The 27756-nt window shown below is 58.2% G+C and overlaps 2 protein-coding genes and 1 non-coding gene across 6 annotated transcripts in view; 2 read left to right on the top strand and 1 right to left on the bottom strand.

The window, feature by feature from the left end:
• Positions 1-27756, bottom strand: part of IFT140 (intraflagellar transport 140) — a 71903-nt gene that overhangs the window by 13412 nt on the left and 30735 nt on the right. For all 4 annotated transcript variants that reach the window (XM_059415721.1, XM_059415722.1, XM_059415720.1 and 1 more), the window contains 4 exons: positions 26718-26848; positions 25250-25418; positions 23540-23671; positions 20635-20822 (listed from right to left, as the gene is read on the bottom strand). In XM_059415721.1, coding sequence (XP_059271704.1) covers positions 20635-20822; positions 23540-23671; positions 25250-25418; positions 26718-26848 — 620 coding nt within the window. The remainder of the gene's footprint in view (positions 1-20634; positions 20823-23539; positions 23672-25249; positions 25419-26717; positions 26849-27756) is intronic.
• On the top strand, positions 1668-1793 carry LOC132027341 (small nucleolar RNA SNORA72). The gene has a single exon (XR_009407128.1). It is a non-coding gene; the product is annotated as a small nucleolar RNA SNORA72 (small nucleolar RNA).
• Positions 3006-17981, top strand: TMEM204 (transmembrane protein 204). The gene is made up of 3 exons (XM_059415726.1): positions 3006-4103; positions 8231-8386; positions 17240-17981. Exons 1-3 carry the CDS (start codon positions 3824-3826, stop codon positions 17482-17484), a joined length of 681 nt encoding a protein of 226 aa, XP_059271709.1. The 5' UTR covers positions 3006-3823; the 3' UTR covers positions 17485-17981.

Below are 27756 nucleotides of genomic sequence, written 5' to 3'. Positions count from 1 at the left end.
CTGGGCCACCACGAGGCTCCATGCAGCAAGGGCTACGCTGGCCAGACACAAGCCCTTCCCTTCTCCAAATGCGTCCCACATGGGAGCCTTTTCCAAGATATTCCATGTCCCCGGGGTATCGGGGACTCTCTCCCCCACCCTTTGCTGCGTCCAGAAAACAGGTGGCTGATCTCTGCCGTTAAAGGGGAAACGCTGAGTAAGCTGAGGAACACGCAGCTGTCCCAGAGCCCTTCCTTGACCCGGTTCCCTTGTGCCTCCCTGGGCTAGTGCTGCCGGGCCTGCTATGCGCACGAGTGGGATGAGCTGGGCCACCAGTGGCCTCCGCCGAGCTTGGGGGTGGGAAGTGAGCCCTGGAAGAGCGGCGGGGGCGGGGGCGGCCCCTCCCGCTGGGCCGAGCCAGTGGCCTGTGAGCTCTGCCACCAGCCTCAACACAGGACCAGGACGCAGGACCAGGACCAGGATGCAGGACGAGGAGCTCTGGGTTTGGAACAGCTGCCAGGCCCCCACAGCTCCGGCACTTCCTGCCGCCCCGCCACCGTCCTCCCATCTGCTCCTCATCAGCACAAGAGGCGCAGACGCCAGAGCACATGGCTGCCCAGGGGCCCTGCCTGAAGACGGCCCCCCTTTCTGGAAAGCCCTGTCTTGAAAGCTGCTGGAACCAGCCACACAGGCCTCCCTTCTCAGGCCTGCTACTCAGGCTTGCAGGGTTCAGGGCCTCCCGGCCCACCACACAGCCCAAGCTTCTCCGCTCCGAGACTAAGCTCCTGCCCGCCCAGCCATCATGTGCACGAACAGGGCAGGCTCCACCCCCCCACCCCCGGCCAACCCCCATGCCCAGCACGGGCAACTCAGGGGGACACAGGAAGGACCAGTCCTTGAGATGTCTGGGTGTCAGGTTGGGCCCCCCCGCTTTTTTTTGGAAAGATTTTATTTATTTGACAGACGGAGATCTGCAGAGAGGCAGGCAGAGAGAGGGAAAGGGAAGCAGGCTCCCTGCTGAGCAGAGAGCCCTATATGGGGCTGGATCCTGGGATCATGACCTGAGAGGAAGGGAGAGGCTTAATCCGCTGAGCCACTCAGGTGCCACCCCAGGGTAACTCTTAACTAATATTCTGTACCTAGGCCTGTGGCTCCCAGCTAGAATCTGGGGATCGTGGACGGGGCAGGGTCTCCAGAAACCAGCTGGTAGGGGAGCTGATAGTGGATCCAGCAGCCATCAAAGACCACCCAGGGATAAATGACTTAAATAAATAAGGTGGGGGACTGATCCCTCCAAGCAGAAGTGTTGGAAGAGCCTCCTTGTGGAGGCGACGCACTACACTGTGTCCCTAGGGACTCTTGAGTGGTCCTAGTCCTTTTGGGAGAAGGGGGCCATGGCAGAGGGCCATGGGGGCCCCCTGAAACCCCCAGAAGGTTGGAGCAGAGATGGGGGCACAGGACACAGGCCAAGGAGAGAAGACAGTGGAAAGAACTCAGTTGATGCATTTGCTACAAAGTCTGCTGGAAGAAATGCTGAAGTGGGCCAAACCCTCATGGAGTGGAAGGACAAACGACTCCCCAAAGACCCCTGTCTTGCAGGGACATAGGCTTGGTGGTGCGGGGGGCCGTGCCTTGCCTGCAGCAGGTGCAGAGCCCCCTATAGACATGTGATCCCAAGTAATGGGGGCCAGGGAATATTTTTGCTGTTCTGATTTTGTAATAATCAGGACAGACTAAAAATTGGCTATGTCAAGACCACGCATGTGTCCCCAGACCTGGTTCTTTCCCTAGTCTGATCAAGGCTGATGATAGAACAGGTCTGATGTATTTGATGCATCTCTTTTTTTAAAGATTTTATTAATTTGAGAGAGAAACAGCATGTGCACATGCCCGAGCAGGGAGAGGGGCAGAGGCAGCGGTGTGGTAAGAATTCAAGCGGACTCTGCATTGCACACGGAACATGATGCGGGGCTCGACCCCACAACCACAACCTGAGTAGAAACCAAGTGCTGGACGCTCAACCCACAGAGCCACCCAGGTGCCCTTCTGATGGACCTTATGTGTGCGACTCCAGGCCTCTGACCACCCTTGAGAGATGACAGCTCAGTGAATGTTAGTGATTTTTGAAGGTAACCCCTGCCCATTTAACGATTAGCAGTTGCCACTAAATGAGCTGTAAAACTAAGAACCCCCCCCAAAATGAAAAAACCTACAAAGTAACAGGGGCTGAGGCTTCCAAGGCACATAGGGGCTGCTGTGTCAGAGGTGCTGGAGCTCCCCAAAGCTCCAGAAGCAGGAGGCGAGTGGGGGGCAGGCAAGCCGAGGGGACCAGACCAGTCCCACTTTGCCGGGCTCATCTTGCTGCCTCTGTCACCTGGGCAGGTGTGTGGCCTCCCTGCACCCCAGCCTCCTCGCCTGTGACGAGCGCGCCAGATGGTGGGCGGGCAGCTTGGAGCCCGAGGCTGACCGGACAGCATCCGGGGCGCGCATTCTAGAAGCAGGTGTGCAGCTGCTTCAAGGCGTGGCATCTCAGACGGTCAGCACCGTCCCTGACCTGCGTGTCCGCATGTGCAAAAGGGACTGAGCTCCCTCATCGGGACACACGGTCAGCACAATCACAGCCCAGGCCACAAACCCGTCCCTCCGCCCTCAGACCTTGCTGGGGGACCTGCACTGCGGGTCCAGGACCCGCCTCCCGCACCTCCCTCCAGGACCACGCTCTGGCCTGCCAGTTCTGTGGGTATGGGCCCCGATCCGCCCATCTGGGTGGCAAGTGGGGACCTCTATACTGTGTGGGGCCATGTTGTCCACTGTCCGTGAACCCCTGTGACAAGCGCAGGCCCTGGGGCACCTACATGCCCGGGGGAACCACAAGATGGCTGTGGGTGACCGGCCACCCACGCCCTGCCCACCCAGGCCCCGGGCCCAGGGCAGGAGTGTGCCCCGTGGGGACCACCTGCCTCCATGGCTGCTGTGGAGTACCTGAGCGCAGGGCTGGTGGGGTGTGAGACAGATAAGTGGGACCATGAGTCTGCTCTGGGCAGGCACCCGGGCCTTCCCTTTAGGAAAGGAAGGTGGGGAGGGCAGGGGAGGAGGGTCCCGGAGCAGGAGCTGAGAAGGCCGCCCTGCTTTCCTATCAGGAAACACATCCTGTTAGTGTCTGGCTGCCGTGGCCTGGCCGCTATTTGTTGCAGTTGGCTACGCCCTCCATCCAGCTAACAAAAAACAGCCTCAAAAACAACCATTTCCTCTCTGCGGAGTGGCGGTGGGGGGCCGCACGCGCGCACACACACAGACACACACGCACACGCACTTCCCCGCCACAGGCGCGCTGCCTTCCAGGACTAGCTGTTTCACGGCAGAGGCACGGGGCAGGGTCGCACGCGTCAAGAGGCGGAACGGCTCCCGACACAGCTAGCCCCGGCCCTGCTCCGAGACTGGCTGCTGGCTCCGCTGTGTGGAGCTGGTTCTCAGGAGTGAGGCGGGACAGACCCCCACGTTGCCGCCCACCTCTCCGGTTTCGTGTGGGAAGAAGAGGCCTTGCCTCCCAGGAAGACGGCGCGCGCACGACTCTGGACTCTCGCGGGTGCCCCGGCTTCCCCCCAAGGATGGGCCGAGAGGCCGGCTGCAGCTCAGGCCTGGCCCTGCTCCAGGTGCAGGAGGGAGGGTAAGGAGGGCCCGAGGTGAGCTCACTGCACCTGTCACACGGGCCTTCCTCATGCTTCGAAGAATGAGTGCTGATGTCCTCTAGCAGCCCCTAGCTGGTCTCAGCTCTCCTTGGCCATAGCAGCTGAGTGGGGCTGGGACTTTCTCCACAACCGGCAGACAGCACCGGCAGTCAGCGATGACTGTCCAGAAACTGGTGGCCACGGCAGTGCTGGTGGCTCTGGTCTCCCTTGTCCTCAACAACGTGGCGGCCTTCACCCCCAACTGGGTGTACCAGACGCTGGAGGACGGACGCAAGCGGAGCGTGGGGCTGTGGAAGTCCTGCTGGCTGGCGGACAGGGCCCGGGGAGGACCGAGTGCCGGGCTGCGGCCGGGGCAGACGGACTCACGGGACTGTGAAGCTGTGGGCTGGGGCTCTGAGGCGGCAGGCTTCCAGGAGGCTCGAGGCACCGTCAAACGTAAGTCTGCTTATCTTTGTGCCTCCTTTATAGGGAGGTCAGGACCCGCGAGCTCTGATGGCTCGAGGTGGGCATGGGGCATGCGTTTGGTGACGGGCAACCTGGGCGAGCCCCGAGCTCTGAACCCACCCTCCCAGTGGGGCCCACACCTGCCCCGGCTCCTCGAGAACAGAATTCTTCCTGTGCAGAGGTGGGGATTTTCTCTGCCTCCACGCACGGGGAAAGGGCAGACACACTAACCAGATCAAGAAGGACCCACTTTTCTTGGTGGAAAATACACCTTGTTAGGGAGTAAAATAAACAAGGAGCTTAAAAACACGTGGCTGAGTTCTGACTTCATTCCACAGCTGTCGGGGTCATTGAGGCAGGACTTCTGGGAGACCAGCCACAAGGGTAGAGAAGGGGCTCCCGGCCATGGCTCTTGAGAGAGTCCCTTGCTGTCTTGTCCTGACCCTGGCCGATCGCTGGCAGTGGGGTCTGTTTACTGCTCTGGAAGGTGGGGAGTGGACTTTGACCGTGGGGTCAGGTCCAAGTGTGTGGGTGGGAAGGCTCGCAATGAGACATTGGTCACCTAATGTGTCATCTATGAGGTCACAGCCGCTGACAGGCAGAGGTCTCCCAAGCTGACTCTTCAAAGCTGTTGACGAGGGTCTCGCTCACAGACAGGCAGGAGGCAGAGCTCGCCCTCTTGAGAGCACGAGGCCGTGGCTGGGCCTTTGCTAACTGCTCTGCGTCCGACAAGTCCTCAAGGAGCACAGGTGAGGAGTTCTGTGTTCGGGGTACGAATGTCCCCACCTGCCACGTGCTTGGAGGAAGTGCGGCGGTGTACTTGAGGAAGTGAGGCGGGGGTGGCATCCAAGTCCACAAAGAGATGGAGGCTGCAAGAGACACGTGCTCAGCCGAGGTCCCTGGCGGGGGGGGGGGAGGACAACCCCAGTCTGCCCACTCAGAGCCCCTTGCCACACAGCCTGGGGTTCTGTCAGCCCCTCCCACCTCCCTGACGCACAGGACTTTCAAACTTTTCCACAGACTCTCGGAATTCAGTGCAGCTGACCTTGTGTCCCAGGGGACTCGCTGGGTCCTGGGGCTGTCCTGAGGAGTCATGCAAGCCAGTGACCCTGCGGCTCTAGTGTGGGCTCTGTGCTGCCCGGCCCACAGAGCACTCCCAACCTGGGCTGCAGGGTCGAGCAGGTGCCCTCCCTGGGCATCCATACCTTCTGCGGCCTTGCTGAGGCCAGGAGGGTACACGGGGTGGGGATGTGCTCTGCCTCCAGACCCCCTGCACACCTGGCCAGCTGCCTGTTTTCCCTCCCTGACTTGATAAGCTCTTTGTGGAACTTCTACAACAACCTCACTGCTGGTAACGCATCTGTGGCGGCTGAGCCTTAGCCTCTGAGCACCAATGTGTGCCCCAAACCAGGGAGACACCACGGAAGGTTCTTGTGAGGGACGCTGAGTCCCTGACGCACTCCTCACCGGGTCCGGGTCCGTGTGCTCAGGCTGCAGGGTGGCCGGAGGCTCATCTGCGAGCAGCCTCCCAGCACCTGGTTTCCGAGTTCCCAGGCTCAGGCCCCTAGGGAATACCCCAGCCCCTGTGCACCGCCACTGCGCTGGGTGCAGGGATGGGGGAGAAAGGGGCAGCTGGTGCCACGCTCAGATGCGCGCTGGCTCAGCACCGAGCGCCCTGCCGCGCGGCAGACTCCGCAGTCATCCCGATCCGGGAGAGTCTGATGTTGGTGGCCGCAGGCCTGACTTGATCCATCCCCAGCTCCCCGTCTCAGGTGCAAGAGTCAGGCCGTCCTAGAGACTCTAGACGTTGCGGCGGGTGGGGGAGCCGTGGCGGCAGCTCAGGGATGGGCGTCATGCTCGTCTGCTCTGCTCCCAGGGTCCTGGCAACACCCTGCAGAGCCCAGAGTCCAAGACACCCGTGGTCATGGGGCACATGTGGTGAGGTGGCCCCACCTGATGTCCTGGACTCCGTCAGGGAACTGTATGCAGGGTTCCGGAGTGATACGGCACGTGGAGCCCTGTCCTCCAGAACCGGGGGCTCTTCCTTCCCTCTACCTCACTGGGCTGTGTGCGGCGGTCGTGATGGTTACCCCTGCTCGGGGGGCTTTCCTCACTGGAAGAAGCGGTGGGGACTTGGCAGGGATGAATCCTGGTCGGACTTGTTCTCCGGGCGTTTCTTTGTCGTTCCAGATTCCAGACATTGTCAGGACCCTAACCTCCTTTTCTAAAGCGAGGAAGGGGTGAATAGGCATGCGGTTAAACCTGGGGCACCCTGCCCAGGGGGGGGGTCACCACTCTCTGACCCCAGCGCGTGAGAAGTCTCACCACCGAGGCAGACAGAGGGCACTGGGGCTGGGGTGCGATGGTGTGCGTCACGCTCGGACCGGCCACAGACCCTCCTGCCACGTCCTTGCGGGGTGCCACTACCCAGGCTATGCACACGGTGACGACAGCCCGTCAAACACCAGCGCCCGGTGCGCCCCTCCCCACTTAAAGGTCCCCTCCAGGTGGCTGGTGGACAGAGTGTGGCCTGCAAAGCAAACTTTTCAGGCAGGTGGTGGGTCTGCAGGCCGTCACTGCTGTATCCCTCCCCCTCCCACACTTCCACATCCACAAAACCAGAGGCTGATGGGGTGAGGAGGCCACGGGGGGCCGTGGGTGGCCAGGGTGTGCTGTTTGCTCGGCACCCCAGGAAGGACAGAGAGCTGGGTGGAGAGCACAGGAGGGCCGGCCGCTCCTCTCCGTGCAAGTGTGCACCACAGACTCCTTGCCCGGCGTGCGACGCTGCGCCGGGGAAGCCCACAGTTCCCTGGGCTCTGAATCCGAGTGCCCACTGTATCTACCGCCCGTCATCTCTGAGGTCACACCACCTCCCAGATCCGAGCACCTCTGAGGGTAGAACCTCTGCGTGGTCACGTGTTGGTAAAACTAACTGCGAAGGACACAGGGCGTGAAGACCCCAGAAGAGCACGTGAAAAGCAGGGGAGGCAAGTCGGCCAGTCTTCAGCACACAGGAAGGGCCGGCCTGGAGCCCGATCTGTCCTGACGGCAGGACCAGTCTGGCGTTTGGCACGCATATGCGGCCACTGCTCAGGCTGGCTGTGCCATGGGTTCCGCCGTGGAGACCGTGTGGGCAGCCAGGAAGGTTCAGGCAAATTGGCCTGAAGCCTGGCTCTCAGCCTGAGCAGTGACCTCTGGCCTGGGGAGGTGAGGAAATGTGGGTGCTGGTGCCTCTCCACCAGGCCCCAGGGCCGCCCTGGCACCAGCAGCCCGCACTCGCCAGGCCCCGCCGTTGGCACCCCAGGTGCTTACTGACTCAGAGGAGTGTGAGGGATTCTAGCAACGGTAGAGACACTTTGCAGTTGCCCTGACGAGCAGAGCGTGCGCCCCCAGCCCGGGCAAGAGAGTGGCGTTGGGGAGAAAAGTCAGAGGGTAGAACTGGCCGCGCTCACCGTCCACGTGGCTCATCTACACCGCCAACCATGGCAGAAGCAGCTGCTGATTCAGCGATTCAGCACGATGAGGAAGCTCGATGGGTGGGGGCTGTCATCCTCCAGCAGCCCCTCTGCCCTCAGGGCCACCCTGACTTCCCAGCGGCCAGGCCTCTGCTGCTATGGCCCTGTCCGTGTCTGTGCTGGCCTCAAGGAAAGGCCTGGAATCTGCAGGGGGCAGGAGCCCTCAGCCTCCAACAGACAACAGGGAGGAGGAAGCCGCTCGACACGTGATGGGCAGGGGCAGCCGGACCTGGGGCGGGCAGAGGCCTAACGTCTCGGCTCGCTCCGGGCTCTCAGGCGCTAAATACAAAGACCACCTGCCCACCTGTGGGCCACAGTCACAGACACAATGGCAGGCTGGGGCCTGGTGGGGCAGGGCCGAGACAGCCACGGTCCTCTCTGCTCTCAGGGCAGGGGCATCGTGGGGGAGGGGCCTGACTTCCCAGGGGGCGTGATCCTGCCTACATGTGTGGAAGCTGTGTCCCTCCGTGGACCTTTCGTGACAGCGCATGGGAGCTAGAGAGCGAGGGGCCAGGGATGGCGGGTCAGTGAGGCCCCGGGAGCAGACAGAGGCGGGAGCCAGTCCAAGCCAACCACCTGTCTTGTTCCCTGTCCTTCTCACAGTGCAGTTCGACATGATGCGCGCCTGCAACCTGGTGGCCACAGCCGCGCTCGCCGCGGGACAGCTCACCTTCGCCTTGGGGCTGACGGGCCTGCCCCTGATGTCATCTGAGTCACAGTGCTGGGAGGAGGCCATGGCTGCCGCGTTCCAGCTGGCGAGTGAGTATCCCGGGCCCCGGGCAGGCAGGGCGACCGCACTCTCAGCTGTGTGGGGCTGGCGGGCCCGCTGCGGTCCTCTCACATCCCCGCGACCCCCGTGGGTCCCCCTCCCACCTCTCGCTGTGGGCAGAAGCGAGACAGAAACACAGGGGAGGGCACTGAGGTTGCAGCGAGCACCGCTGTGTGTTTCTGGCTGCCCCCATGCTCCTGCACTCTCCTGCTGTGAGAAGGGGCTCTGGGGGCGGGCACTCGAGGCTCCCGGGCTGGCTCTCTGAGGTGTGCGGCATCTGCTCCGTTCTGTGCCCGTCTGCAGCCAGCGTGGCTGGTTGCCTGGGCTAAAGCCCCTCCTGTGATGATGCGGCAGCCTGCCGCAGGCCGCCTCCTCTGCCGCCTCCCCCACTAACGCCACGTGATCGGGGAGGTCAGCAGAGCACGAGGCTCTGGCCGGGCCCATCTACACACTCCGTGACCTGCGCAGCTTCCGGGGACCCGGCCGGGCCAGTGGCGGGCTCTCCCTCCTGAGCAGCACAAAGTGCCAAGAACACTTTCGCACCTGAGCACACGCCCTGTCGTGGCTCCCGCACCCAACAGCCCCTGCCCCCAACAGGAGTGAGACTGCTGCAGGGTGAACAGAGAAAGGACACGGGCACACCCAAGGTCCTGAAAGGCTGAGAATGGTGGCAGCAGCGGGGCAAACGGCAGACAGTACTGTTTCGGGAAGTTGTGCACAAGTGGCCACGGAAGCCACAGAAGCTCTCCACGTGACCCCACGGAGCAGAGGGACTTCTCTGCTGGCTTCCCCCCACCCCGCCTCGCCTCCTTCTCCCCGGGTCAGGTTTAATGAGCGTGGACTCCTGGAGATGTTCAGGTTTTCTGCTGCCCACTGGGGAACATCTGAGCGGAGGGCCTGCGGAAGTATGACGTGTGCCGGGGTGTGGGGACGTGATGAGCCGGTGGAGAGTGGCGGCACGCCCCAGCACCGAAGGTACAGTTCCAGGAGCCCCAGTAAAGACACGGCAGGAAGTCCGAAGTGAATCACTCCGGGAATAATGGCCCCGGCCCTTATCTTTCTGGAGAATGAGGCTGACAGACTGGCAGGAATTCACATGCTGGAAAGTGACCTGGGTGGGAATCAGGAATTGGAAACAGGCCTTCCTGTGCCTTTTAATAGAAGGCGGGTGGTCCTGGACCAGTCACTTCCCCATAGCCGGGTCACCTGCAGGGCCCAGGAATGGCAAGGGCTGACCAGGCGGTTTCCAGGGAAGAGTAGCTCTGGGGCTGAGGCAGTTGGCCATGTGCCTTAGCCCTGTCACCTGCGATCCATAGGAACTGGGGCTGGGGCTGGTACCTCTGTCTGTCCCCGTCAGGCTGGTCTTGAGAAGCAAAGAGATGGGTGAGATGGGATCTCTGACCCCCTCGGCCTCCTTCCCTTGTCCATGGAGCTGGGAAACACGGACGTCCCAGAGGACAGTGACTGTTCAGAAAAGTCACTCCTCTGCCCTCTCCTGACCTTAGGGCCATAAGGCAGAAATGGGGTCCTCGGCCTCACTGAAGCTGCCCACTTCTATCGCATGGGCTTATCTGAAACTCCATCCCTTCCAGAAGGAAGTGGAAGATTAGGAACAGATATCCAGGCACTGAAGAAATGAACAGAACAGCTCTTGATCCTGAAAATAACTCCTTGCAGGAGAACAAACGGGCCATGGCATTACTTACTTAGAGTTATTGGGAGAGAGAGCGTGGCCTTGGCTTCAAATGGACATCTTACTTGTGGCGAGTCCTCATTCCAGAACAAGACAGTGTTGCTTTCAAATCACACATGTGTTGAACAAGTGGAGACTGGGGAGCCCAGTGAAGGAAATGTGAGCTGTCTGGCACACTCACAGACCATCAGACCTGCAAAGGCTGCTGGAAAAAGCCAGGAGCACAGGCTCTGCAGGCTTCTCTCCGAGGCGTCCCACCATCACTCCCACAGGTCTGTTTTGCCCAAAAAGGAAATGCACTTGGCCGTGTTTAGACTTGTTTCATTGACAAACAGTACAGAATGCAGCCGCGTGTCTTTCTTCCACCATGCTGCTAATTTTAGAGTTAGGTTTTTTCCTGTGCTCCGGTCTGCTTTAAACAGTCAGGGAGAGACTGAAGGGCGCCGGGATATCCTGTCCCAGGAGGGGAAATGCCTGCTGGTACCTGTTATGCAAGCGAACCTTCAGTCCCCAGCGCGGGGGCTGGAGGGTGGGCAGCAGGGTGAGAAGGTGCTGACGAATTCACGGGGAGGCCGGACAAGCTGGACTCCCCGCCCGCCCGCCGCCCTTCCCGTCCGGGCACCCGGCCCTGCTCCTCACACCTGCTCCTCCGAGGCACCCTGTCATAGGGACACGTGGGGCCCTGAAGCTGTAGTTCTCAGACCAGTCACTCCCAGCTATTCCACCTGCTGTATTCCACCCTTGTCCACGCAGTCACACGCACTAGTTTCCAGCTTCCTTGCACAATCTTCCAAGTGTAATTTTAATTTACCTCAAAGTTGAAAAGACCAGTTTCTGTCCCTTATTCCACCTCCATGAACTGATCATCCCATTGCAACCCCGAATTTCCCTGTGATGACATCAGGAGCGTGGGGGTGGGCAGAGGAGCCCGGAGGATCTGTGATGAGGACCTGCCCGGGCGCTGGCCAACGGGCTAATCCCCACGCGCGCGCACACAACCCCCTCCTGCAGCCTCGCACCCGTTCAGGCTCCTAGAGGCTGACTCTGCAGACCCATCCTCTGGCCTTTCTTCTCCTGCTCTGGCCGACGGCTGCTTGTGAGTCTGCTCTCCCTGCTGTATGAACAAAGGCACACGGTCATCCTGGCATGATTACCGCGGACGCTGCATTACACACCGAGTGACGCCTGGAGCACGGTAGGCCACTGAGAGCGGATTCGGCAGGCAGTGCGCCTGGCGGGACCCTTGGTGTGAGGCTCCTTCACTGTCCCTGGGATGTCGAGGTGCCATGTCAAGTTCTGAGGCCCCAGATGGCCCACCTTGCCCCTATGCTCCTGGGCAGCTGTGCAGCTGACGCCAGCCTGCCGCTGGGACCGTCCTGACTTCCTGCTGTGGGCCTGCTGGGGACACCACACTGCCCTGCGGTCAGAGCGGGGCACGCCCTGCCGCACCTGGAGTCCGTGCCAGAGCCCCACCAGCAGGCCTGAGGACCGCCCTGGCCGGTGGGGCCCAAATTTCCTAAGGTGGCCATCCTGTGGCTCTTTGGGTGCTCAAAGTCCTGGGCCCTGGCTGCCGGCTGTACAGGACTGATTGGCCAAGCTAGGTCCCAGGCAAAAATTTTTAGATGGGACAATCTGACAGCTCTTCTGGGCTCCTCCGCTGGCCCAGCTCTGCGTCTGCAGAACTCTGGTCTGGGCTCCCTTCAGTCATGTGAGTGACACTGCAGCGTGCTCAGACTTCGGTTCTTCTGAAAGCCTGATCGCCACCGCTAACAGGTTTAATTCAAGTACAAACGTTTAGTTCAAACGCAGACTTGCAGAGGCCTCTGCTCTGTGCTGTGCTCTGACTGCCTCCGAGATGGAACCGGGCTCTCCTTGGGAACCGTCTCCAGTGAGTCCTTGCCTCCTGTGGGGACGCTGCCCGGCGGGCCTGAGCTCACGTCCCGCTCCCAAGCGAGCGAACGCACAGGTGCAGCTCGGGCCCTCAGCCCACGGTCACAGTCACTTGCACCTCAGGGTGCTGCCCCGCACACATGTCCTGCGGCTGGTGGACTTGCCCACCCCCACTAGCCCGCACCTGGCCCGGCCCTCCTCCTGACACAAAGCCTTCCCAACTCATGGGATGACGGAGGGAGCAGAATCACTGCGGAAGCCTCTGGGCTCCGCGTCTCTGGCTTCTGGAAATCTTAACATTTCTTCTTACGCTGGCAAACTCTACGGATGCCCTAAGTAGTCTGTGCCCCTGAGAACGCTCGTGCTATCAGGCCTCATGGGCCAGCGGACTGGGAAGCGGCAGCTGTCTTGGCATCTCCTGAGCCAGTGGGGTTCTGCTGTTCCCATAAGCTCCGGGACCTTCTCAGAGGAATATACAACTTCCTGTTTTTCACAGTAAGGCAGTGCCCGGCTCGGTATGGACAACGTGCCTTTCTGTCTCTGGCACCTGCTTCCCCGGCGTTGGTCCGCACACAGGCCGCGCCCCACGTTTTCCCCTTACGTCCATGTCCTCCAGGCTGCTCGGAGTGGCAGAACGTCAGGCGCCATGCAGAAGCTCAGTTCCATGTAAACACGACCAGATCCGCTGTACGTTTAGCTCTTCCTTGCCCAGAATCCCTGCCTCTGGGGAGGAACAACGTGGATCCCATCATGTCACTGCTCACAGACGCTGGGACATCCCAACCACGGCCATGCCCAGAGGCGGGCCACGTGCGAGTCCGCTCTGTGGATGGTCTCTCTGGAAGCCGTCGCAGGTGCCATGCAAGGCAGGTCTGCTGTGGGAAGGTTCGGGGTTCAGCTCCATGGTCTCTCCTTCTACCATCTGCACGTGCTTGACCGTCACTCCAGCAGGAAGGCCCCTTTGACAGGCACTGAGCCTTTGGAAGCAGGCAGGAAGGAAGTGAGAGGGAAGGGATGCGTTGCGGGCTGAGCCGTGATTCACAGCGCCCGCGTGGCCTGCTCACAGGAAGGGGCTGTTTGCTTTGGAAACAGAAATTCATGAGGATGGGATCCCACATGTAGAATTCGGGCTGTTTGCACAAACTTTCCGCTTGCGTTTGTTTCTGGACAAACATGAACATCACTGGGAAGTCTTGGGCGAAAAGTCTCTGGGACAATTCTGAGGGGGTCTGCACAGCAGGGCCTGCCAGAGATGGGGGGCCCGGGGTTTAAGGCCAGCCTAGACTGGGTCTACTCCCAGAGCCCTCGCCTCTCCCCCAGCAGAAGAATTTCATGAAGCAAACAGCGAGCAGGATTTCAGAAGAATGTCTACATGATGGCAGTTACCCAGCATCAAGGCGGAGGCTGGAGGTGGCCGGCGAGGCCACGTGCCTGTCCATGTCCCTGCGGCTTTTCACTGCTGAAATGTGGCACACACGGGAGATCTCCACGTGCCATGTGTCTGTGCAGTTCGTGCCACCCTCAGTGGCCCGGGTGGGGTCCACCCGTCCCTGCGCCGGACCAACATCACATCCACCGCAGCTCAGGCTCTTCTGGAAGTTCTGAGCCTGGGCCACTGTTCTAGAAGCTTCCTGGTATCCTCCTGGTCAGGAGAGCCTCCTTCTACATTTGTTTTTTTTTTAACGCTGGGGAACCAAGCCCTTTTCCTTACTATATGTGTTCTAAGTTGAACTGAAACCAAGTAAAAGCCAACATGGGTCTTTACGCAGAGTAAGTCACATACATGTGGATTCTTCAAGTCTTTTTTCACGTGAGGATACAGAACTAGACTTCCATTCCCACTCTGCCTGGAGAGAAGAGCCAAGTGAGGGGCAGCCTGTGAGGCTGGAGACTTGAGATGCACTGTCCGCGGGGCTGCAGACTCGCCGGGGCTGCTCCTGCTGGGACTTCATAGTGCTCTGGACGGACAGACTCCCTCCAACTCTGTCCATCCAGCTCCGTGTTGATACTGATCCATCACCTCGCAGGGCATGGGGAGTGAGGTTCAGCTTGTTCGTGCCTCTGTGAGTTCACGTTCTCTAGCCCACCGACCTGCCCCGGAGCGCCCTTTCTTTCATCTTTACTATATAAATCTGACTCTCCACACAGAAGTAGCTCCACACTCTGGGTTTGTGTGCATTGCAGGCAAAAGAGCCTAACACGAGGGAGAATGGGATAAACAGACGAAGACAGTACAAAGTACTAACCTGCCCTGTGTTCAAAGACAGATGCATACATGACACTGACCTCAAGAAAACAAGCAACAAGGCAGTTAAGAAACCCTGTGGCGCTGACCAGTATAGACAGGACAGAGTCCCACATCTTGCCCTGTGGTCCAGCCCCTGCATGGGCCTGAGAGACCCTTGCCACTCAGGGACGGGGCGGCGCGGTGGTGCGGTGTGGGGTTCCGGAAGCCGGCGGCTGCTCTGCGCATCACTTTGTCGCTGGTCCCATGAGTTACTACTTTCACTGCCTGGAGTTGAGTGTCCATACACGGGGGCCTCTTGGTGTCAACGGCCCAGCCAACACCACTGTCTGGCAGGGTTTACGCGGGCCTGTCCCTACTACCCTGTGCTCACCACACAGGCCCGGGGTGACTCAGTTACCTGGAGCCCCACGCTGTGGGGATAAACTTCATCTGCACCCCTGGAAGAAGAAAGCCAGCTCCCCTAGGACAAGGGAAGCATGCCTCCGTCGAGCGCACACGACAGGCCCTCCTGTGGAGCGCGGGCCATGCTGCGGAGCACATGCACGTGCAAACTACAGGAGGGCATGGGAACCGGCATCCTGTGGCGGCTCCAACCCCAAGTGACGAAATCATGGCAAACAAGCCCTGTCCCCCTGATGGGCTTGGTCACTGTAAAGTTTCCCCGGAGCCCACAGTGCATTCAGTTCCACACACGGGGTCTCCGTGGGCTTGCCTCTGTACTCTGCCCCCACACCTCCCACACAGCCAGTGGTGCTGCAACACCGGAGCTCAGGCCGCCCGTCGGAGTTTCAAATGTTTCTGCAACCACAGCAACCCCACATGGTGCTTGGCAAAGGGCGAACACAGACTTGGACGACGGCAGCCGTCGCGGGGAGTTCCCTCCTGCCACGCTGGCCTCCACCGCCACCCTGCCGGCACCACCCTCTCTGCTCGGCCTGGCTCCCTGCCTGAAGGTTCCCACCAGCCTCACCGAGAACACCTGCCCCCCAGCCGGCACCACCTCGCTGTGACCTCAGGCACCGGCCACACACTAGCTGCCTCTCCTGTCATCCCTGCCCACCCCGTCATGCTGAGTCCTGTTGAAACAGGTCAAACAAGCTCCCTTGCCTGGCAAAAAATGTCCAAAGACGCAGAAACATGAGGGGACACAATAAGCACTGTCATTTTCATGGCACAAAATGCACTCCCAGTCCTTTCTGCAGGAAGGCAAACCTTGGTGCCACAGAACTGTGAGTAAGGGACACACTCCTCACTGTGAGAGAGAGATGCCAGAAGTTTCTTTCTGTCAGTGTGCACAGCAAAGAGAATGCATTATTTTTAACAGAAAGGAAGTATCTAGAAGCATTCTGCATATAAAGAGCTCCACAAAGTGCTGCAGAGAACCAGCACAGAGATCAGTCACCGCCACGGTCCTCTGGCATGTGACTGAGGGGGACAAATGTTTCCTCCGTACTTTCTGGAAGGTACAGTGGCAATGAGACCGAACTGCCTGTGCTCGGGAGAGCTCAGGCCTGCCCCTGCCCCTCGCCCTGCACTAATTTACAAGTTTCCAGAACCAGGAGCTGGCACTACCGCGGCTCAGCTCTGGGGCCATAGGGGTCGTGCATGATCTGGTTTCCTGAGGAAAGCAGGGGAGGCTGTGGGGAACAGAGGGACCGGCATGAACAGACGGACGGATGTCACAGCACCGGGCAGGGGGAGGGACTGCAGTGGGAGGCTGGCCTGGCCAGAGCCCAGGGCAGGGGACAGAGACGAGTCCAGGAGGGGCAAGAGGGTTCCATCCAGACCACTGTGAGAGACTGTCCTTGTCAGGCACTTTGGGTTCCAGGAAACAGTTCCCCTCAGCTCACCACCATGGAAGGTAAGGTGCTGCTGGAAAAGACGAGCTTGGGGGCTGCCTGGGCCCCTGCCACCGCCTGGGCCCCTCACCCCAGCCAGACGCGGCCCCACTCAGCAATGTGCCGCCTTCCTGCCTCATCTGCCTCATCCGGCCCCTCCCGGCGGCTGGACTGGACCAGCCTCCCAGGCAGCAGCACAGTGCGGCCTCTCCTCTATCCCTGTTGGGGCTCCCAGCCCGGACTCAGCCCTGAGCTCTAGCAGACATCAGTGCCCGATTATCCCGGCCAACAGGTCCCAGGCAGGGAACGCTGGTTCTCCTACTGCGAGAACTGACAAGCTATGAGAGGAAGTGACACCGACAGCGTCAGGTCCGCACGGGGCTCTGTCCACACTCAGGAGAGAAGGCTGTGGGGGAAGTGAGCAGGAGGAGGGGTGTGGGGGTGTGCAGGCACCCGCAGGACGAAGTGCAGTGTGTGGAGGTGAGGGGAGGCAAGAGCAGAACAGGCCATGTCTGCAGGCCTGTCCGCAGTCCCCGACCCCACCGCGGATCACACGGGCGTGGGGCATTCCAAGTTCTGGAGTTTGAAGAAAACCTCTAGCTCCTCTAGAAGCGAACACAGAGAACAAGAAAACCGCTAACACAGGACTAAGTTAGTCACTGACGTGAGCTGTTCCTGGAGACGACTTAGACAGCTTCTGTGTCTCCCTTCACTTGAATGAATGAAGCGCTTCTGTGAGCTGGCGAGGTGCTTCTGTGAGCTGGCGAGGTGCTCGGCAGAGGAGAGGCTGGCTCCGTCGGGGGGGCGAGGGCCAGGCGGCAGCAGCGTTACCTCCACGGGCAGGGTGGCTGGGACGTGGCCCAGCCCTGGAGACCAAAGGACGCGTGCGTGGGGACCAGGCTGCTTTCTTGGGGAGCCCCCCAAGCATTAAGTAGACACACATTGTCCCTCTGCAGCCTCCCAAAGGTCACAGAAGTTCACAGAGGCCGACAGAGCAGCTCAACACTAAAGGGCCACTCATGACTTGGGCTCTCACCCCGAGGCAGACACAGCGGGGAGGAAGGGGGCGGCGGGGGAGAGCAGGGCGCTGCGCTCCTGTGGGGCTCCACAGCCCATTTCCAGTCTTCTTCTGGCTCTGAGTAAGGCTATCTCAACACTTCTCTCTTGGTTGCAGGTTTTGTCCTGGTCATTGGGCTGGTGACATTCTACAGAATCGGCCCATACACCAACCTGTCCTGGTCTTGCTATCTGAACATCGGCGCCTGCCTTCTGGCCACCCTGGCAGCTGCCATGCTCATCTGGAACATTCTTCACAGGAGAGAGGACTGCATCGGGCCCCGGGTGATTGTCATCAGCCGCTCCCTGACCGCGCGGTTCCGCCGTGGGCTGGACAACGAGTACGTGGAGTCGCCGTGCTGAGCCCGGGACTCTGTTGCTGTGACTAGACGGTGTGGGAGCCCAAGGGCTGTCTGTGCGGGTGATGCGCGGGGTTTGCTATATATACATGTGCGATACCCGGCTACGTTTACTATATATACGTGTCATATATACGTATATTGTGCGGTCATACACCGCCTGCGCCCCCCTCCTTCTGACGCACCCACGACTCGGCTTCACTTCTGCGCACGCTCCCAGGAGGAGACCGCGGCCAACGTGCACAGATGGTGGCGGCCAGCTCACTTGGCACCTTGGCCTAGGATTAATTTATTCTGTGTCTGCTGAGGGGCAGGTCCTCGGTCGTAGTTACTGTGGTAAAGCAGGATACCCGGGAAGATTTTCTGGAACGGTCTGTGGTCTTCCTCGAGTGCCTCAATTTACAACCAGACGGTTACGGGCTTTCTGACAGGACTGTGTTCCACATGCCTGTTTTGCTCCTGATTATTTTTTTTAAGTTAAAATAAAATGCAAACTTCCCACCACTGTGTAAAACTTGTGTTTTATCCGCTGTGCTGCCACGTGGGTGCAAAGAAGTTGGTCGATTTTTCTCTCATTTTTGTGGGTTGGCGGCAAGAGAAGGCTTGAAACTGTGGCTGCGAGACGGCAGACCAACAATTGGCAGAGTAAGAGGGGAAAAAAGGTCTATTTGTTTAAAAGACAATTCACAGAGATTGCTTTAGGTTTTTCCCTACAAAAATCTTCATCCTAGCTTCAGCCAGATGCCGGGTGGGCTACCGATGGCCTTGACAATACACACCGATTCCAAACAACCCCGGTCCTACATCTGGGCGAGGTGAATCCGCGCTAACACCCCAGGCGGAACAGAAAACATCAAAGGGCTGCATGGGAGGGGTTCAGACCTGGCGCCACCCCCGAGAGCCCCAGACTGGCTGACCACACCTGTAAGGGCCATCTGGACACTGCACTGCTTGACCCGGCGCCACCTGGTGGCAGCGATTCCTACGACACGGACACGGGGCTGTGGGTAGCACGCAGAGCTGGGTCCACCCCAGGCCAGCTGGCTGCCTCCCCGACATGAGGCTGCCTCCTGCTAAGAAACATTAGGCCTTGCTGCTTTCGACCTTCCAGAGAGTGTGGAGATCAGCGTGTGGTTCGTCTCCAGGAAGAACGAACAGAGGATTGGGGTTGGTGCTTTAGAAAACATAAAGCAGGGGCACCTGCGGGGCTCAGTCAGTTAAGCGTCTGCCTTTGGCTAAGGTCATGATCTCAGGGTCCCAGGATGGAGTCCCGCATCGGGTTCCTTGTTTGGTGGGAAGCTGGCTTCCCCCTTTCCCCCTCTCCTCTTGCTCTCTCTCCCCTTGCTCTCGCTCTCAAATAAATAAAATCTTTAAAAAACCAAAAAGAGCAATTGAGAATGACCAAAAAAGCATCTATTGCCTGACCATTTATAATTAACTCATCACACACTGTAGAAATAACCAGGTCATGTCTGATACCAGCACACTCATGGCAACACTCAAGTCTGACCTTCCTTGAACCTCTGAGCTACTGTCTGCAAAGGACTCCCCTCGACCCCAAATCACATGCTAAAAATAATAGTCTTCCAAAAAAATAGTAAAATATTTAAGATCTACAGCTTCACTATATTACACATACAACCATGTAAGGGTATGTGGAAGTATTCAAGTTGACCTTGTGGTCCATCACGGTCTGTGACTGTGTTTATATTAAATGACAGGTGACCAGAGGAAGGCTGGTCCATACCATCCGGACTCCGGTTCACCCCCCAAACTAAGAACCCTCTTTGTCCACATCCACAGCCAGCGTGCAAAAGGCTCTTCCATCACAAAGTCTGGCCTCACTGTGTTAGAAATTAGACAAAGGACTAGGGCTTGTGTGCTATTTTGAAAGGTGCTTCAACATTACAGAAACCTTCGCTGCAGGGCATTCTGTGGCAGGCCAGGAGGGGGTGGGGCCTGTTTCAGGCGACTTGAATTTTTCATCTTTTTTTTCCATTTTAGTTTCATTCTGCAATAATTTTCCTATCCTTTGGAGATTAAAACCTGGCAAATGCTCTTGAGAACTGCTGAATTCTCTCAGGTATAGACAGGAGGCTACTCGCAGACAGCCCTTAAGCAAGAATTTCTTTTAGAAAAGGGGTGTCTGGGTGGCACAGTCAGTTGAGCTGACTTGGTTTCGGCTCAGGCAGTGAGCTCCAGGGTCCTGGGATTGGACCCACATATGGCTCCGCACTCAGTGGGGTGTCTACTTTCCCTCTCCCTCTCCCATGCACACGAGTGCTTTTTCTCTCTCCCTCTAAAATAAATAAACAGGGGTGCCTGGGTGGCTCGGTTAAGCGTCTGCCTTTAGTCAGGTCATGATCTCGGGGTCCTGGGATCGCGTCCTGCATCAGGCTCCAGCTTCTCCCTCTGCCCCACCCCCTACTCATTCTCTTTCTCTCAAATAAAAATCTTTTAAAAAACAATCTTTAAAAACTTTCTTTTAAAAAAATTTCTTTTACAGCAACATTAATTGCATTTTCACTATACTGTTTTGAGTGTTTGTTATTTAAACCTTCCTGTCTGGTAGCACTTATTCCCAGAGGAACAGGCATTACAAATATTTAGCAACTGCGACTAGGAAGAACAGTGAACACTTTCTGGTAAAGCAAGCTAGTAGGAGCATCTGGGTGGCTCAGTCGTTCATCTGCCTTTGGCTCAGGTCCTGACCCCAGGGTCCTGGGATCAAGCCCCTCATCAGGCTCCCTGCTCAGTGGGAAGCCTGTTCCTCCCTCTCCCACTTCCCCTGCTTGTGTTCCCTCTCTCTCGCTCCATCTCTCCTTGTCAAATAAATAAATAAAATCTTTAAAAAAAAAGCAAGCTAACAGTATCCCAAGAGCCCAGGAGCCCCGTAGAGGCGAGCCGGGCTCACCTGCTCTGTGTGCCCTGTTGTGCTCCCATAATACACCTGTTCTGTGACAGCGCACCGGGGGGTCCTGGCATCCCCAAGAGTGGTGGTGTTTCCGCGGGTGACAAACCATGAGATATACCATGACACAGTCACAGAAGAGTTACTGATCCTCAGAACCTCAGTGGGAAAGGGATAGCACCCTAAAGACAGACCCCAGAGCCACGCACATCCCCCTGACACCTCCGGGAGCAGAGTCCTCACCTTTTGATGAGTTTGATAGACTTAAAGGCTTCATCCATGTCTCCGACGGTGACGAACAGACTGAAGTGAAGCATGGCGTCCCGCGTGGCCTTATCACAGTCCTCCAGCCCGACGAAGTCTCGTAGGGGTCTCCTGCCCACGCACGGGCACCCTGAGTCCCCCTGCTCTTCTCTGTCTGCTTCTCCTGGCTGAATGACAAAGGCCACAGTTGGTCATCAGCTCGTGGAAAGCAAATGCCTACGCTAAGTCTCTGCCTTGAGAGCTGCGTCAGTGTCGGGTCTGCCTGCAGGCATGGACATGGCAGGTGTGAACGCCTAACCACAGACCTGCTAAACGCAGTGCAAGTCTGAGGGTGCTCAAGGTCATCAGAGCCGCTTGCTAATGCCACCTTCTCAATAGTTATGAAAAGACTATGCAGGTGCCTGCCTCCCAGGTCTGTTCTGCCCTAGGAAGAAGTTCCATGACCCACCTGGGCACAGTCTTAAAATTAAGTGATGGCAATATGATTTCAGGTAGAATCTTCTAAAACAATAACTTGGATTCCTAGTGTGCCAGAGGACAAGGAAGCCTCTGCTCTGTGGCCTGTGGTCAGAAGCACAGGACCGGGGCCTGGCATCTGGGGTGGGGGCGGTTGAGTGGGGCTGAGCCCCTAATCTGTGGGACCTGCCGCTGTCTCTGGGTGGATGGTGTCAGGACTGAGTTGGTCATGTTGAGCACAAAGCTGTAGACAGAAGTGTTAAGTCACTATGTTGTATACCTGAAGCTAATACAACTTCAGATATCAACTGTACTTCAGTAAAAAAAAAAAAAAAAAGGGGAAAAAAAAAGAATTGAGTTGAATTGTCCAGCACCCAGATGGTATCTGAGTGGCAGCTGAGACTTGCAGGGTCCTCTGGGGGAACCACTCACCACGGCGGAATTTGGCCCAGGAATCCTGATCTCATCCCGCTGCTGCTGTGTGACCCCTGCCTCTCTCTCAGTTCCCAGCAGCCCCCATCTCACTTCTCCCTCTGCCGTTCACCTGTGGTCCCCCATGTCAGCATGTCAGGGGGGCACTTAACCTGGGCCTTCAAACACGGGGAGGATCTGTCAGACCCAGGTGTGGATGGCAAGACTCTTCCAGGTATAGAGCAGAGCATAAGCAAAGGACCCGGGGCAGCCCACCGTCTGGGTGGCTCGAATCTAGGGCTCGTGGAGGAGCACAGTTTGGGTCGTGTCAGGAGGAGGCTGAGTGCTGCAGAGCTTACACTGAGTGGGAACTTCCAGAAGATGTACGCACAAAGCATAGGGCAGAGGCCTGACTTCCGTCTGATGCTGAGTTCTGACTGAACAGGCACGCTGCGGTTGCGCTTGGGAATTCTCACACAAACAGGACAGCCTGTGGGTCACCTGCCACATGCACTCACCGCTGCCCACATTTTGGAGCCTCATCTCTGTTCTGAGAGGAGGACACAGAGCTGGGGACCCTGTGGGGATCAGACTCACATCCACACCTCGAGCGTGTAGGTGGAGAGCCCCTGGACCCATGCTGAGGGCCTTGAATACAGGCCAGTAACCTGAAGAAGGGCGGCATTAAAGAAACACAATGCTTCAAAGCCATCTGTTACAGCCACATCAGAGGTCAAACTGGGAAGACTTCCGGGGCACCTGGGTGGCTCAGTGGGTTATGCCTCTGCCTTTGGCTCAGGTCATGATCTCAGGGTCCTGGGATCGAGCCCCAAGTCAGGCTCTCTGCTCAGCAGGGAGCCTGTTTTCCCTTCTCTCTGCCTGCCTCTCTGCCTACCTGTGATCTCTGTCAAATAAATAAAATCCTTAAAACAAAACAAAAATTGGAAAGACTTCCTATATCGCCAATCCGGATGAACAAACTCCCTGAGTCACACACACTGGGTGCTTGTGACAAACACTGCTTGTGCCACAGTTGGAGCCAGGTGAGGGCTCTGTGGTGCGACACGGGTGTGCTGCTCCCACCCAGGGGCTGCCGTGATACCGCGGTCCCCATCAAGCCTGGTGACCAAGGCATGGAAGCAGACAGGACCAGCGGGTGGACAAGTGCAGCTTAGAGTACAGTAAAACAGACCCTGGGAACACGGCAAGGTTCGGGGAACAGATGGTAGGTGGGGAGTGGCACTCAGAGCCGTGCCACACACACCTGCTCTCTGGGACCAGGAGCTGGGTGGACGCAGGCGGAAAGGAGGGGGAAGAGAGGAGGCATGTCAGTGTATGGAGTAAACCACAATCTGTGATGGAAAAGTAATGGGGAAATGTCATAGAAAGGACCTTAAGTGTCTTCATAACTTTTTGAGCTCTCAACTTGAGGAGAAATGGAAACGACCAAGGAGCACTAAGTAAGAAGGAGGTGTGGCAACGTCGTGGTGGCACGGACGGTTTACACCGAGGGAAGGAAGGCAGGCTGTGTGGACAGAGCTGCGGCACCCAGCAGCCTTGCCGTGGGACATTCACGGTTCTAGGGGCCAGGGTGACGAGGAGGCCAAGCCCAGAGAAGGCCAAGAACTTATCCAAAACAGCTGAGCTGGGAGTGTGCATGTGTGGCTGCTAACAACCCCATCTGTTACCACTAAACACAAGTATGTGCGATGCGGCTCCTGAGAGGGCCACCACCTGGGGCCGGGACTGTGCGGGTCTGCATAGTCGTTAGCCCTGAGTCCGGGGATCCTGGACCCTCCACCTCAGCCCTACCCTGTCCTGACGGCAAAGCCAAGTCCTGTAAGTTTCCTGACCCAGAAACCTTCTAACTGCTGGACTTCTAGGGAACGAATGAGAGCAGATGGCTCGCCTCACTTAACAGGAGGGGAGCCGGGGCACCCTGGCGGCTCTCCGTAAACTCCTGCTTAACAGGGGAGGAGGACCTGAGAACGCGGCCCTGTGCTCATGGGGCTCCGACCTTTCTCGTGAAGTAATAATGAGGCACTTCAATCCCCAGAAGATTCTGGTAGGCAGGAGGCCGGGGGAAGCTGTCATGGAACAAGAAGCCGTGCTCCTCCGTCACGAAGAAGGACAGAATCATCACGTCCGCCTGCGAGAGAGGGAAACTGTTGTTTGCAGTTCGGCATCTAATTCCTATTTTCAGGGTTAGGATGTTTACACACAACAGAGAAAAAAGGAGGAACCGGCGAACACGGTCGTACACAGATAATCCACTCCCCGCTTCTGGAAGGATGAGCCTTGTGCATTCTGAGAGCGGCTAGGCCCTTCACACACATGGATTTTCTTGCAGCAAAAGCTAATTCTTCCCATCACAGTTGGTGAATGAAGCTAAAGAACTCTGTTTCCAGGTTTTTCTGTTCAGTTCCTTGACTCTCATTTAAAAATCTGTAATAGCGGTGGCGCCCAGGGGCTCCGTCGGCTGAGCCTCCGCCTCTTGATTTCGGCTCAGGTCATGATCTTGGGGGTGATGAGACAGAGCCCCGCCTGGGGCTCCGCACTCAGAGGGGGAGTCTGCTCGAGATTCTCTTCCCCCTCCCTTCCCCTGCTCACATGCTCTCTCTAAAAATAAATAAACCGATCTTTAAAAGCACCAACAACAGCAGAATGATTTTCTCCTCTGCTTTGAAGGGAGAAGGGATACGGAGCCAAGAGGCTGGGGGCTCGGCTGGGTCCCGCTGTGTGTGACCTGGGGCAGCAGCACCGTCCGCGTGAGTGGAACATGCCCGACCAGAACAGTGGGAGGTTGTTGTGCCAGGTCGCTGTGCCGGTTCCCGCACTTTCTCATCATCTTCACAGGAGCCCTATAGAGTCTCCGACCAGAGTGCCGGGAAGTGTCTTTCACAGGAGATCAGCACGCGCCCTCCTCGCTTGCCTGGGGTTGACACCCTCTTCCGGGAGAAGTCCCCGCGTGTGCCTGCCTCTCACTTCCGGAGCGAGACACCAGAGACTCCTGCTCTGCGTGTTTTACCACTCGGCGTTTCGGAGCCAAGGATCGGATCTGCTTCCAAAAGTCTCAGGGCATGACTGCTGACCATCTTGGGGCCCCCGCTCCCCCCACCCTGTGGTAGGGAGACAAGTTGGCCAGTGCAAGCGGGCCAGCTGCCCTTGCTGACGTACAGGGAACCTACTATGGACCCCTCCGGAACAAGACCATAGCAGGAGGCCCAGCTGGCTGCTGGGCCTTCCCAGGGAGCACAGACGTTCCAACAGCATGAGTCTGGACAGTGTTGGAGTCCTGGGCCCTCCTGGGGGAGGCATGCCCCGCAGAGCCGGGGAGTCTGGTCAGGGTGGAGGCCAGAGAGCAGGCAAGGAGGCCAATGCAGCGGGAATCAGCCCCATTGGTGGGAAGAGTGATAGTCGGCTGACTTAGCCCCAAGACAGGCCCCCACCATGGCTTAGCTCCATAACACTTTTGGTCACGGGCTGGGCCCCAGACAGAAATACGCCACACTCAACGTAACAGGAAAACTGAAAACAGGACAGTATGAGTGAGACCAGACAAAGAGGGCCGGGCCAACCCAGAGGGGGACGCAGGCCAGGCGGCCTCAAGGTGGCATTCTGCTCCAGGCACCACCTGCCCCCGAACTTCCCCATAAAGCACAGCGGGAGGATCATGAGCCCCCTTAGCCCCCTGTGACTAGATACAAAGGCGGTGTGGCTACCGTACCGTCGGGCTGGGACTGTCTTCAGTGGATGGCTTCTTGTCCCTGGGCTGCTGCTGGTCTCCCTGCACCTCCCGCACGGCCTCGCACACAAACAGCCTGGGCTCGCTCTGGTCCCAGAAATGGTTCACGGGGATGAGATCCGTCAGCTTCTCATCCATGAAGGCATGGCTCCTGTAAGAGAAGGCCCGGCACGAGTCCTGAGAGCCGAGAGGAGCACCCGTGTTCGCGGCCTCTGGAAGCGCGTGCCAGGGATCCGGGTCGGCGTCAGCAGGCCAACGGGCACCGCCTAGGCGGCTGGCTCAGGAGCCGCTCTGCTCAGCACCCTGCGCACAGCCTGCTTGAGGACACCCAGACTGAAGTGAGCTGGTCGAGAGGCCCCGCGGAGTCTTGCCAGGGAGCTCTGCAGCCGCCGCCATGGAGGGCTCCTGCCGTGCGGGCTGCTGGGGCGACCTGGGGCCCAGGCGCTGCAGTGCTGCCCACAGACGAGCTGTGTCCGGAGGCAAAGGAAGGGTCGGATCTCAGAAGACAGGCGTCTGAGGGGAGGCTGCGCACTGTCCCACCGCCTCTGGAGAAGTGACAGGATGGGCCGGATGTAGCTCAGAGGTGGAGGGTGGAGGGCAAGTCTAAGACACAGCTCAAACAAGGAACACGGGATGAGTCACAGACGGGGGACTGAGGGAAAGGTTTCAGACCAGGTGACCACGAAGAGTGAGCAGGGCGGACAAGAACAGCTTCTGGGGAATGGCGCTCCAGTGATGGCAACTGGTTCCTGTGGACATCTGGAGCCCTAGAACAGAGCAAGGCTGGAGAGAAGTGGGGTGGGGTGTCCAGGTGGGACCACCAGCAGCAGTCAGTTTAAGCCACCAGGAGAAAGAAGGTTCTGGAAAAGGATTTGAGCTGGGCCAGGAGGTGGGGGCTGTGACAGAGCAAAAGGAACGGGAGCCAGCAAGGCCAGCCGTGGACTGTGTGGCCAACGCGCTCGGTGAAGCACTGGTTTCAGCTCCACCCCGTGCCCAGAGCAGCACCCACGGTCCTCAGGCGTCCCTTCCTGCAGAACCAAATGGGCGCCCTCCACAGAGCAGGGTGGACTTTCCCTGCGGCAGAAGGAATGACGACCATGAAATCCTGAAGAGTGCGCGCTATTTCTCTAGAAATACGATGTTGACCCACATAGAATCCCTCCCTTCTCAGGCGCTGGCAGCTGAGTGACCGCCACGCCCTCCCTGAGACTCAGCTCTGGCCACCACCACCTTCCAGAAGCCCGGTTCTTCCGGATAATTCCAGGACCTCAGAGGCTCGAGTCCATCCCCATGGCCCGGGCATATTGGCTGTCCTACCCGTTTGGGGTCCTGGTAACTACCAGGGTCCCCGAGCTCTGGAGCACAGCTCAGCAACCTTCCCGGGAGCTGACCAGTAACTCAACAGCAGTGTCAGCATTTCCCATAAACCCCTCCCAGATCACAGTCTTACTTCTTGGTCTCTTGGCCGTTGAGGGACAATGTCTCCCGCTGATCAATCTGCCCCGTCTTGAGGTCGAGGATGGTCACCGTGTCCATTTCCACATCGTAGAAGCAGATTCTGGAGTCGGGGCTGTTGTCTGCCTGGGGGAAGAGAAAAACGGGAGCTCACAGTACCACTGGGCTGACACACTACAGATTTGAGAACAAGCGTCATGTCCACGACCCACTGGCCACTCTGGCATTCCTAATGTGGACATCGACTTACTTTCATCCCACTGAGACCCCTGCTCGATCACTACTTTGTAATTTCCAAGCACTGAACACAAATCCTAATGCGTCATGAATGCTCGACTCCCGCTATCCAGCTGTGGTCAGTGCTGACTGCAGTGACGTCATCTTCGCTGAGGTCGACTGACCACACGGACACGCGGGAGTCTGGGTCCCAAAAAAACAGTTCTCATGCAGGTGACAAAAATAGGAAAGAGGGAATCAGCTTGGTTGCTCGGGCAACAAACGCCAAGAGTTCAGGTAGACCGTGCAAGGCTTTATTCTAGAAGATGGCAGAATGCTAAGTGGGCCTGAGTATTTAAGAAAGGTAAAAAAAATGAATTTGTCAAAATTTCAGACAGAAGAGGATACTGTAAGGTAGAGAGCAACAGAAAAATCGCAAAATTATCAACAGGTCTGAGGACCTACGAATGTGCTTCTAGTGACCAGGAACACAGCCAGCGCAAGCAAAGATGAGCGACAGACCGGAGATGTGTTGGTGATGATGAAGGTGCGCGGCCTCCGGCCCCAGACCCTGCCTGTGGGAATTCAGACCCTTTGCTCCTGGCACTCCCCAACCCCATGGGAGTGCCGGCGGGGGCGGGTGGCAGCTGATTTTCCCTGCAGCTCCCTTGCGCTACCTGAACTTCTTTTTGTCATTTTTTCTTTTACCACAGGCAAGAAATCCAGCACAAGGAAAGGTGTTCTTAATGCTCAGTGTCACTGTGTTCCGGAGAAGTGGGCCCGCGCGGCCAGGCATCCCTGTGCCGTCCCCACTCCTG

The sequence above is a fragment of the Mustela nigripes genome, chromosome 11 (assembly GCF_022355385.1).
Source record: "Mustela nigripes isolate SB6536 chromosome 11, MUSNIG.SB6536, whole genome shotgun sequence".
NCBI lineage: Eukaryota > Metazoa > Chordata > Mammalia > Carnivora > Mustelidae > Mustela > Mustela nigripes.
Note: the sequence above shows the minus strand (reverse complement) of the source record. Positions and strands in the feature narration are given on the sequence as shown.

Bases quoted from the DNA above. Each gene is read 5' to 3' on its own strand.
- TMEM204 (XM_059415726.1), top strand. From the start codon at position 3,824: ATGACTGTCCAGAAACTGGTGGCCACGGCAGTGCTGGTGGCTCTGGTC. The intron at 4,104-8,230 runs GTAAGTCTGCTT...TCCTTCTCACAG, and splicing joins GGCTCGAGGCACCGTCAAAC to TGCAGTTCGACATGATGCGC. The intron at 8,387-17,239 runs GTGAGTATCCCG...TCTTGGTTGCAG, and splicing joins TGCCGCGTTCCAGCTGGCGA to GTTTTGTCCTGGTCATTGGG.